This window comes from Trichosurus vulpecula, chromosome 5 (genome assembly GCF_011100635.1).
Source record: "Trichosurus vulpecula isolate mTriVul1 chromosome 5, mTriVul1.pri, whole genome shotgun sequence".
Classification (NCBI taxonomy): domain Eukaryota; kingdom Metazoa; phylum Chordata; class Mammalia; order Diprotodontia; family Phalangeridae; genus Trichosurus; species Trichosurus vulpecula.
The window spans coordinates 92949063-92961485 of record NC_050577.1 but is presented as its reverse complement, the minus strand read 5'-3'; the positions used below and the strand labels follow the sequence as shown (position 1 = coordinate 92961485).

At 38.7% G+C, this 12423-nt stretch overlaps 1 protein-coding gene across 1 annotated transcript in view; it reads left to right on the top strand.

Moving 5' to 3' along the window:
* The window catches only part of LOC118851965 (polypeptide N-acetylgalactosaminyltransferase 11-like), a 69518-nt gene that overhangs the window by 34751 nt on the left and 22344 nt on the right, over positions 1-12423 (top strand). The window contains exon 5 of the mRNA XM_036761574.1: positions 3954-4203. Within this exon, the coding sequence (XP_036617469.1) occupies positions 3954-4203 (250 nt within the window). The remainder of the gene's footprint in view (positions 1-3953; positions 4204-12423) is intronic.

Sequence of the window (12423 nt, the reverse complement as noted above, 5' to 3'; positions counted from 1 at the left end):
TTTTCATAGCATTTCTCTACTTTATCATCCTTTGCAAACAGATATTGGTGCAGAAATTATAATGATCCTCATGGTGGTCTTTGGGCTTAATGACAAGGCAAGATGACCAAGTGTCCTAAGAAGTGACTTTTGTTGTTACCCATGTTACCCAGTTGCTTCCCCATGGAAAATCTATGTAAATTTCCATTTAGCTACACCTTTCTTATATTGTTCCTCTTCTGTTCCCACAAATGAGTCATAGAACATAGAGACAAATACTTACCAAATATGTTTGCCACTGTTGTGGAGAATGTCATGCACAGAGTCAATTCTCTTTAGCTGGTGGGATCCTTCAGATGCTCTTATTTGTGGATTACTTTGCTCTGATTGCAGGAAGCCCCAGAACACCATACAGAGTCCTTAATAGGATTTATACCATGTCAAAGAATTGTCTCTAACACAGGATAAACCAAGTGGAATTAGGCTATGCAGTTGGATGCACTGCCCATTAAGCTGCCCCACAAACACTTCAGATGGACAATGAACCTCTCGAAAATTAAATAGATATAAGATAAACGGTAATTTTCCCCACGTCTAGAAGCATCGTTAGGCAGATTAGAATAGTGCCTCTATGAATACTGACTCTGTGTTGGACCTCCTTTAGTTGAATACAGTGGTGGAAGAGGTTAGGTACATCATTTATGTGCTACACAATGCATAGCTGATTCAATGGCCTACATAATGCATATGTTTTACATGATGTAACAGTTGAGGAAACACCTCAACTATTATCCTAAATTATTGACAAACATTTGAGTGTTTACCCTGTGCAATCCACTGTGCTCAGTACTAGGAAGATGACAGAAGAAGTGTGAGACAAAGTCCCTGTCCTCAGAGAATTACTGGAAGGGTAGCAGTGACTGGTGCACCCCACCATTGGTATTGACACCTCTCTGGATCACCCTCCACACTGATCTGATCTTGTCTCTGGAGGAAGTGAATTCTCTTTAAATGGAGTCTGGATGACAACTTGTCAGGAGCACTGAGGACAGAATTCTCATTCAGGTGCAGGTTGGATGAAGCAGATTTATGAGGCCCCCTCTAAATCTGAGATGGTGCTTCTCTTATCTGATGGGGTAGCTTGCTGCTTAGCAACTCTGAGGAATTTCTGAAATGATGCTAAGATACATTGGGTCAATAGCTTTGCGTGAAGTCAGACAACCAGAGAAGTTGCCAGCTCCAACACTGGTGCTCCAACATCAGTGGGAGAGTATGTGAATATATTCCAGGTTCTGCCTAGAGTTTACTGCGGAATCAGCTGGCTTTAATTGAATAATTTGTCAAAAGGTGCTTGTATCCAAACTGAGATGGCAAAGACCTGATTGGGCCTCAACTCCTCATCTATAAAATGAAAGACTTAAGGAGGGAAGGAAATGAGGATTTATATGGTATCTACTACATGCCAGTCACGTCAAATGAGATGATAATTGCAAAGTGTTAGTGCCTGGTATGTAATAAGCACTATAAAAATATTAGCTATTATTATAAGTAAGTGCTTTACAAATATTACCTCATCTGATCCTCACCTTTGAAGTAGGTGCTATTATCACCCCCACTTTACATTTGGGGAAACTGAGGAAGACAGTGACCCAGGGCCACAAAACTAGTAAGTATCTGAAGTCAAATCTGAATTCAGGTCTTCCTGAATCTAGGCCCAGCATTTTACCTACTCTACCACCAGCTGAGATAATTCCTAAGGTCCTTTCTTTATTCTGAATCTATGATCCTGTGAAACACAGTTTCAAATCAGGACCCACTTTAATTGATTTTCCTGCTCTATGATCATGGAAATCTTGCTTTTTGACATATACAATTTTGTGGAGCTTGGAGAAAGGGATAGTTTGACTCAAAATAACACCAGCTAAATTGGATCTGCATCTTATCAAGATGGTGAGCTTTTACTGTCGATTCCTGGGGGCGGTACTTCAGCTGGTTGCCTAGCCAAAAGCTCAAAGAGAACCCTACTGACCTACTCCCTGTTCTGCACACACAGCACTCCATCTCCTATCTCCATGTATTTGCATTGGTCAATCCCCAGAGATGAAAAACCCTCCCTCCTCACTTCCACCTCTCAGAATCCCTGGTTTCCTTCAAGACTCACTCAAGCTCCACCTTCTTCATGAAGCCTTTTCTAGTCCCTTTCCATCCAGCTACAAGGGCACCTCCTCCGCAAACGACTTTGTATTCATTTTGTGTATATGCTACATATATTATACACGGATGAGTTGTCTCCCCCATTAGAATGTAAGTTCTTTGAGGGCAAGGAACTGTTCCAGTTTAGTCTTTGTGTCCCATTCCTTTCATATAGTAAGCATTTAATAAATATCGATTGATTGATTGATTGACATAGCTACAAATTAACCCAATCTCTCATATTTCCAGTCATCCAGTTGCTATGGCCACTTAATTCCCAGGAATAATCACATTCGGCTCTCTATGTTGCTATGGGAACTTTGGAAGAATCAGACACAGAGATGCCTGTGTAACTAAATTGGAACATGGCTTCAATTTTTTAAGAGAGTTTTACATGCACATGTGTAAGCTTTTTGGATTGCAACAATTCCATTCAAAAAGAATTTTTGACTTAACTTCCCACATTGGACCTGATTTGTGATTGGCAATTTTATTTGTATTTAACATGCTATTCTGAGATATATGTGTGTACACATATATATATACACATATGTGTGTGTACACATATGCATATGTGAATGACAGTAGAGGGTTTCATTAACCATGACACTTTTCAGCTTAAATTTTTTTTTTCAGGGGCCTCACATTACCTACAGGACAAAGCTCAAACACTTCTAGTCTGGCATTCAAAGCCTTTCACATTTTGCCCCCAATTTTTTATCTCTGACTTTTTCCTAATGCAAATTCTACTCTAGTCAGGCTACTCTGATGATGATTTTCCCTAAGGAAGATAAATCCATTCCCATCTTGTTACCTTTGCTTTCCTCCCATGCACAATGTTCTTTATTCTTCTCTCTACCCCATTTGGAATTTTTTCTGCCATCTAACTAGTCCCATTCATCCTATAAGCCCCTGCTCACATCTTCCATTCTTGTCCAACTCAAGTTCCCTGAGAGCAGAAATGGCTTTGCTTTTCTGTTTGTATCCCCAGCACTTGGCACAATGTTTTGCACATAGTACTTGATAAATGTTTTTTCATTCACACATTTATTCCCTCCTCCAAGAAGCCTCTGTAGTGATCTCTCCCTTCTATATTATAGCACTTATATCACACAGTTTAGACTTCATTCTGTAATATCATCGTTATTTTCGGATTGTTTTAAACATTTTGTTTTTCTGTTTGTTTTACACATATCACCATAACTCAGTTATGAGCTCTTTGAAAGCAAGGACCTATCAGGCTTCTTTAGTCTTTCCCAAAGCATCTAGTGTAGTATTTGGTACATCTTGGGCAATACTCTTTAATTACTTAATTGATTCAAATCCTCTCTATCTTTCAAGACCTAACTCAGTTCCTATTTCATCCTCCTCCATTCCAGCCAACTGTAACTTTTCTCTTTTCTGAAATTCTATGGTACTTATTGTCTATACTATTTTTGCACTTAATCTTAATGGCATATAACTTTGCATTATTTGTTTTGTTATTTAACTGTTGCAAAGTCCTTGTGCTTCTCAGACTCTTACAACACTGAGAGCTCCCTGAGGGAAGGTACTGTTTTGATCTTTCTTCATATCCCCAGCACTCAACACGGTGCCTGGCACACATCAGGTGCTTACTATATATTTATTGCTTTGCTGATAATGCTGAATATATACCAGGTGCTCAAGAATGGTCATTGAATCTAATTGCATTTTAACATGGGTATTTTGGATTGAAGGAGTAGAGGCATTCAAGTTGAATGTTATTAGGATCTACTAGATCTTTGGTTTTATGTTCCTAGGAGAAGTTCTTGTGTTCCTAGACAGCCACTGTGAGGTGAATAAAATGTGGCTACAGCCCTTATTGTTTGCGATCCAAAAAGACCACAGCATGGTGGTGTGTCCTCTAATTGATGCAATCAATGCCTACACCCTCAAGTATAAGCCATCTCCTGTCCTCCGTGGAGGGTTCACCTGGAATCTACACTTTAAATGGGAGCTTGTCCCTCCATCTTACTTACTAGGACCAGAAGGAGCTGCTGCACCAATAAAGTAAGATTTCTCTTAATAGATAGAAAACTTACTAGTTTGTACTTTATAGAAAAGAATGAACTATTTGTTGTAGAGGCAATTCCTTCAGTTTCTTGTGCTTAAAGAACAGAAAGTGTTAGAATTTCAGATAGATTTTTACTTCTGAAATTCTTTGTGTACATCTTTTCCAGAAAGATTCAGTGACCTGACACTTGACAGGCACCTGGAAGGGTTTAGTCCTCCGCACGTTTAACTCAAGATGAACGTTATGCTCCAAAATACTCATGGTATTGTTGCCCCATCTAATTTCGCTCACAGATGTATAAGTGACTGTTAAAGCATCAATCCAGACAGGAAAAAGGCCATTGAGTCCAATGCTATCATTTTATAGAGGAGGAAATTGAGGCACAGATAGGATCAGTGATCTGTCCAGGGTCACATAACTAGTATCTGAGGCAGGATTTGAGTTCAGGTCTTCATGGCTTCAAGTGCAGTATTCTCTCCACCATGTCACCTAGCTCCCTCTATTTTGGATCTTATATTCAGGGGCACATGAGTATATTAATCAAATGAATTATATGGCACCATTGCTGTAATGCTGCACAAAAGGTACATCTTGTCAAGGTCAGACAAAGACCTTTTCACTAAGGATTTATGGTCTAGAGTTTGGATTGGAGTTAATATGATTTTCCTAATTCTTGTCTTTGAAAATTTTGTTTCTAATAATATATGTGTACATATATACACATACAAATGTGTGACTATATATACATATAACACAAAACAAATTTGATTTGCTGTTAATTCTTTGCTTTAAATGATCTAAGTCTGAAGTTTGTGATTTCTCTGTTACTGAAAGCTTCTGATAGAAATAGCTTCTCAGGGATGCTATAAAAAGCAAAGCATTTTATAGCTGAAGCAATTGCTAGGGGGCAACCTTGGCTAAGTAACACCAAAGTTATATGTAGATTTAAATCAAATACCAGAGGGATGGGTCAGGAATGGTTTCTTTAAAAAAAAAACAGTAAAAGAGATATTGCACAGGAGAAAGGCCATCTATGACTGTATGGAATTGGTCAAGGGGCTTTCTGTCTTGCAACAAAAAGATTTTGCATCTTTCTTTATAGGGATAAGATCTCAGCCCCCCACCAAATTGTATCTTTTCTTCTTTCTCCACAAACTTTCCTCTTTCTGCTAGCTGAAAGAAGGAAAGGAGCAAAGCTGTAATGATTCTAGGCTAGCCTTAAACCTAGAAAGCCAAGTTTATGCTAAGGAGGCTTTTGACGACTAGCTAAAAATGGGTGGATTACAAAGGATAATTCTAAACAAGATTATTGTATTAAGATGAGGTTTATAATAAACTGTAAAAGAAGAGGTTAAAAGAAAGTTTAGGATAGCTGAGAAAAAAACTTAACTGTATTATATTTATGGTCTACCCTCCAACCCTTTCTATTACTCTCTGAGAATGGGGAAGAAGGAAACTGAGGGGGAGAGAGAATATTATAATTTAGAAGTGAAAGTAGAAGGGGAAGATTGAAATAGTAAGGAGGAAGGAAGGGAGGGGAAGAGAAAACCACCTTCCCTAGCAGTTAATAAAACATGGGCATTAATTCCTTAAATGGCAGAGTTGTATTTTTGTTGTTGTTGTGTTTTTTGTCAATGTGTTCTTTGGGTAAGTATATTATATATTTTTAGAACTTTCTATGCTGTTTTTAGGCACAACTTTTCTATAGAGATAATCTGGTCCACAAGGTGGGGGTGGGGAGGAAGATTAATTAAAGACTATGTAGAAGTAAAAAAAAGCAATTTAATTTTATTATTGTTTTAAAAAGATAAGTTCATCCAGTTTTAAAATAAAAAATGGGAAACACAAAAACATATGCACCTGTGTGTGTGTATGTGTGTGTGTGTGTGTGTGTGTGTGTGTATTACAAACAGTTTAAGGAATGATAGAAGGAAAACTAATTGACGGGGGTAGAGGAAAAATATAAGAGGCAAAAGGTACATTGTACTGGATACGAGCATCTGGTGCAAAGACAGTTTAAGGCAGCAGCAGCAAATACAGGCTTAGCAATGTCCAAAGCAGTAACTGTGGTGCCAGGCAAAAGCTAGATAGTCTAACAGACCTTGCTGAAGTAGGACCAAGGATAGCTCCTTAGGAGTTGTGTCAGGGGAGGCTTCACATTCTGAAGCAGTACCTGCAGGAGTGAAGATGATTTTAATTAAAGGCTGAAGGATAATGAAAACACCACCATCAGCTACCTTTGTCATATCCTAAATTCTTTTATGTTGTAGGTTTCAGAGTGTTATCACCTCTTATAATTTCTATTAGAAGTGCTCCTTAGTTTATCGTAATACCTCCCCCACTCCCATTAAGTTTCAAAATTTGGTTCATTGCTTCATTGTGTTGCTTTACTGCTGCCACTATATCTTCTTCTAACCTCAGTTAGGAATGAACTATTTTAGCGAATTGTCTAAAGTCTCCTTAGCATAAGCATGGCTTTCTGGATTTGGGGCTAATTTAGAATCACTACTCCTTTTCTTCTCTCAGCAGAAAGAAGAAAGGACATGGAGTAGAGAGAAAAAATGCAATTTTACATGCCCAGTTTTGCCTATGGTGAGAGGATGCAGGCTTTAACCTTCTCTCATATTCTGCCACCTTGAATACTTTTCTTGAAAGGGCTTTACTATGACAGAAGCACCTCCATCTAATGTCATTAATTGGTTCTGCAAAAGCACGATATTTTAACAGAATTATAGGAGGTGATTCAATAAGAGAAATACCATAAATGCTATTGATGTAATGATGTTAGTTGGTTTTGGTTATAGCATATTAGTGACATTGTGAAATGGTCTTGAGTGGGAAAATAATTATACAGGTTATAGCTACATTGCTGCAAGAAAACAGGAAATTAGCATAATAAACAAAAGGCAAAGTTAAAAAGTTACAGGGAAGTGGACCTTAACTTTTTTTATTTAGATTTTCTTTTTATTAAATCTCTTTTTCCAGATCTTGTCTATAGAGTAAACCAGTTCAATTCTAAGTTGGTTGTGAATCAAGCTTAGGTATTTTAGCCAAAATAGATTGGATTTGACAAGAATACTAGGTTTTTCAGACATGCTCAAATCTGCTTTCCAGCCTCAGTTCTGGATTGTGAGCCCTCGGCTTGTTAAAGGTATTTCTAATTTGATTGGCTCTCCAAAAATTCTTCCTTTTGGCCTCACAACATTGTTCAAGAACATTTCCTTGGATCCTAGTCCCTTATATTTTTCCCTCTATTTGTTTCCCAACTTCTCTTTGAGAATTGCTTTTTCTTATAACTAATGCCTCCCTTAAGTTGTCCTCCCTCTTAGTCCTCATTTGTCTTAATTACTTCCCCTCCTGTTCCCCTGTCAAGTGAAATTTATTTCTGTGCACAACTATATAAGTGTATTTTCTCCTTTGACCAGTTCAGAATGAGGTTCAAATATTGCCTGCTCTCCACTTCCTCCTTATTTATATAGGCTACTTGCATACTCTAATAATGTAAGATAATTTTCCCCATCCTTCCTCTCTCCTCACCCCAGTCGAAAAATAAAAGTTTTCTGCCTAATTAGATTCCCTCTGTGACCCTTGATGATAAAGATCCAAGGGGATGCAAGTATCATTTTCCAATATTTGAGTATAAACAATGTATCCTTCTTTAGTCTCTTATGACTGTTCAATTATGTTTAACTTTTTCAGTTTCTCTTGTCTCCTGTGTTTGTATTTCAATGTTTCTACTTAGTTCTGGTCTTTTCATCAGGGATGCTTGGAAGTCCTATTTCATTAAAAGTCCATTTTCCGCTGTAAGATTATATTCACTTTTACTGGGTAAGTTATTCTTGGCTGTAAGCAGAGATCTTTTGCCTTCTGGAACATAATTCAAGCCCTATGTTTCATTATAATGGTGATACAGTTTAGATTTCTCACCATTAAATTGTAACTCTTTAAGGCCAGGAATTGTCTTATCTCCAGTGATTAGTACAGTATGCTAGCATATAGAAGGCACTTAATAAATGCATATTGATTGGTGGCTTCTAAATTTTGGTTGATTCTGATTTGACTCCTTGGTACTTGAATTCTTTCTGGCTGCTTGCAATAGTTTTTCTTTAACCTGAAGGCTCTGGATTTTGGCTATAATTCCTGTGAGTTTTCATTTTGTGGTTTCTTTCAGAAGATGACCAATGAATTCTTTCTATTTCCACTTTGCCCTATGGTTTTAAGAGATCTTTATCTTTTATGATATCTTGAAATGTGATGTCTAGGCTTTTTTTGTTTGGTCTTTCAGGTAGTTAAATGACACTTAAATTATCTCTCCTTGATCTGTTTTCTAGGTCAGTTGTTTTTGGTATGGGATACCTCATACTTTCTTCTAATTTTTCCATCTTTTCACTTTGCTTTACTATTTCTTGATGTCTCAAGGAGTCCTATTTGGTTCATTCTAATTTTCAGGGTTTTTTCTTGGTAAGGTTTTGTCTATCTTGTTCCAAGCAGTTAATTCTCTTTCCATATCTTTCTCCCATACTTCCCATTTCTTTTCCTGTTTTCCCCCTAGCACTCTCATTTGGTTTTTAAAATCATTTTTAGCTCTTTTTTTTTAAAAAAAAGTCTTGCTTTATCTCTTCCAGGAATCATGGTTGTACTTGTCCCTAGGTAATATTTTTCTTTGAGGCTTTGCTTATAGGAGTCATCCTCTTCTTCTGGGTTTTTGTATTGAGCTTCCTTGTCATTACAATAGTTCTTTATGGTCTTTTTTCTCGTTATTCCAATTTTCTTCTTGATAATTGTTCCAACTCAATGGGAATATGCAGTGTAAGTTCAAACAATGTGATCTCTTTGGAGGATTCATTATTCCTACATCAGAATCTGGCTAGTCTTCTAGTTGCCTCCACAACCACCAGCTAAGAGAAACAACAAAAAAGCTTCTCCTTGCCACCAGTGTGGAAAGAACTATAACATCAGAATGATTAATCACTTTTCATAGCTTTTTCTCTCTCAGTCTTTAGCACAGTGTGATAGACACTTCCCAGTGACCATCCAGGCTGTCCTGGACTGGACACCTGCTTCCCTCTGTTATTTCATGGGTTCCACAGCTTTGGAACTTGTTGAGAGTCATTTTTACAAGTGTTTGGAGGGATTTGGGGGAGAACTTAAGTGAGTCCCTGCTTTCCACCTGCCATCTTGGCTCTACCCCCTACAAGTTTGATTTTTAATTAATTTTTGGTTGTTGTGTATTCAGATACCTTTTATTGTTGCCAAATTTTTCCTGACCCATATGGGGTCATGACCCACAGTTTAAGAAGCACTGTTCTAACTCACTGTGGTTAGACCCATGGAATCTGAGAGTTTTTACATAATTATAACTTTGAATGCAACTTCAAGTGCAAATTCAAATTCATACACCCTCTTTACAGACCAAATTCATTATTGGCAGTAATAGGAACCTAGCTATGCTATAATAGTCCAATTGAGAAATGATGATGGCCTGAACTAGGGTGGTATGTTAATGAAGAAAAAGGGATATATGGAAGTTGTTGTGGAGGTAGAATGAAAGAATTTGGCAACTGATTGGCTGGGGATGAGAGCAGAGAGACAATGAAGAGATGACACCCTTGATAGAAATAGGGAAATTTGAAAGGCTAATCTAAAATCGGTATCTTCCTCAGCTTTGTACATAGTAGGTGCTTAATAGATGTTTCTTGAATTTTCATTTTTTATTTTAAATTTTATTATGTTTAAACTTTCTTGAAAATAGGAAAATACTACTCTTAATCTAAGCGGAGTCATACATAGACTTTAAAGGGAAAAATAAGAGTAGTCTTCTGGGGAACTCTGCAGTGAACAAGCACCAGAGAATGCATGCTCAAGGATCGCAGAAGTCTAGACTTCATAGTCCTAGACCATATGGCTTCTAGATATCAGAGCTTAGATGGCTGTCTACAGAAATAATTGGAGAAGTCAAGCTTAACCAAAAGGGCAAAATCAGCCAGAATAACCAGCTAGCAAAGTTGCTTCAGGAAAATCAAGTAAGGAATGAGTCAAATATGTGAAAAAAATATACACAGGGACTAGAGCTGGGAAAGCTCTAAGAAAGTAGAGCTGACAGCTCCCAGGTTAATGTAGAGAGATCCAGAGCCTTGGAAAGAATCTCTATAGGTCAGCAGGAAAAGAACTTTTTTCTTGCCCAGGAAACCAGGGGAAGGAGAAAAAGAAGAACAATCAGTGTGCTTGAGAGATTGGAAGTCAAAGTCCTAGAAAATGCACCAGACCAAGTCTTGATCAGGAAATCCAGAGAAAAATTACAGTGAATGATTTTTTTCCAGTCCATATTGGCAGAGGAAGACAGACAGAGAAGTCTCTAGACACTGAGGATAAGGTCCATCCAAAGGTATGCTATCTGGAGTATTATAGCATCTCCAGGGATGAAAAGAGGACTAAGATTATGTATCAGGACAGTAAGCACCAGGGCAGGAGGACAGGGACCCCAAACTTGTGCAAGATATAGGAATGAGTGCCATATCCACAGTGGACTCAGGAGGGCACCTGCACTTAGGGGTAAGATTTTAGGATCAGGAGCAGTCATAGGCCCCTAGATTATGTAATGATCAGGGAACAAGTTTAGAAGCAAATAGTACTTGTGTGATTCTAACCTCAAGAACAAAGCAGGGATGCATTTCTAGCCTCTAGCCAAGTTTGAAGCCTGCAGCGGAATGACCAGAACAACAATCCCAGACCAAAAGAAACCCTGTAATTTGGCCACTGAATCTGCTGAGTTTTCAAGTGAATTATAGTGGCAAAGTCCAGCAGCAGGGGAACTTTCAACCAGAAATAAGTATACAGACATGTTTCTCAGACTCAAATCTGGATCAGGAACTTATAGAGTTCAGACCAGAATGGCAGTGAACAGAATTTGCCCTACATCACACCACTAAGAGATCACTGAAAGCTTGAAGGTTTTGAACCTGAATGGTCCCTGAGATCTTGGAATAACACAGTATTTAATACCACAAGAAAACAACAGAAATACCCAAGAGAGAAAAAAACTCAGCTCAAACACTGTCCCCACCCAGAAGTGAGCAGAGCCTGAAGCTACCATACAGTTCATGGCCCTATGGCCTGCTCCACCTGACTCCCAGCATGAGCCATGCCAGGACCAACCAGACAGGGAGTCGGGGGGAGCAGGCCATAGGGCCATGAATCACTAAGCTGTGGCAGTTACCAGACTTCTCAACACACAAACACCAAAGACAACAGAGCAGGTTAGTGAGAAAACTTCTGGAGAGGTGTGTGGTCTGGCCCCAGCCCTGGGGGTGGTGGAGGTGGCGCGGTGGCAGCAGCAGGAAGCTCCTGAGGCTGCTTCCAGAACTACAGCTGCAGTTGCTTCCAGAGTCCCTGGCCCACACAGTGAGAGGAATCAAGCAGTGGATCAGAGCAGGAGTGCAGGGAGGGTTTTGCTGATGCAGAGGCAGTGTTCTCTTGCTTTGCCCTGCTTGGATCTGGGTTGTGATCCTGGTTGGCAGTTCTTGGGGGAGGATGAGCTCTGGTATGGCAGAGCTTGGAGTGATAGTGGAGTAGAAGTAGCTTTGAAAACAGCAGCACAGCCCCTAAAGCTTGGGACAAAGTACACTCTACTCTACAAGCAGTTGTACCCTGCCAAAAAGCTCAAGGGTCAAGTAGTTGTCTGGGAACATGAACAGGCAGTGAAAATCGACTCAGACTAAAGAATCTTTTTTTGGTGACAAAAAAGACCAAAACATACAGCCAGAAGAAGTCAACAAAGTCAAAGAGCCTACATCAAAAGCCTCCAAGAAAAACATGAATTGGTCTCAGGCCATGGAAGAGCTCAAAAAGGATTTGGAAAAGCAAGTAAGAGAAGTAGAGTAAAAATTGGGAAGAGAAATGAGAATTATGTGAGAAAACCATGAAAAACAAGTCAATGACTTGCTAAAAGAGACCCAAAAAAGTACTGAAGAAATTAACACCTAAAAAAAAGACTAACTCAAATGGCAAAAGAGCTCCAAAAAGCCAATGAGGAGAAGAATGCCTTGAAAGGCAGAATTAACCAAGTGTTATAGGAGGCCCAAAAGACCACTGAAGAAAATACCACCTTAAAAATTAGATTGGAGCAAGTGGAAGCTAATGACTTTATGAGAAATCAAGCTATTATAAAACAGAACCAAAGGAATTTAAAAAATGGAAGGCAATGTGAAATATCTCAT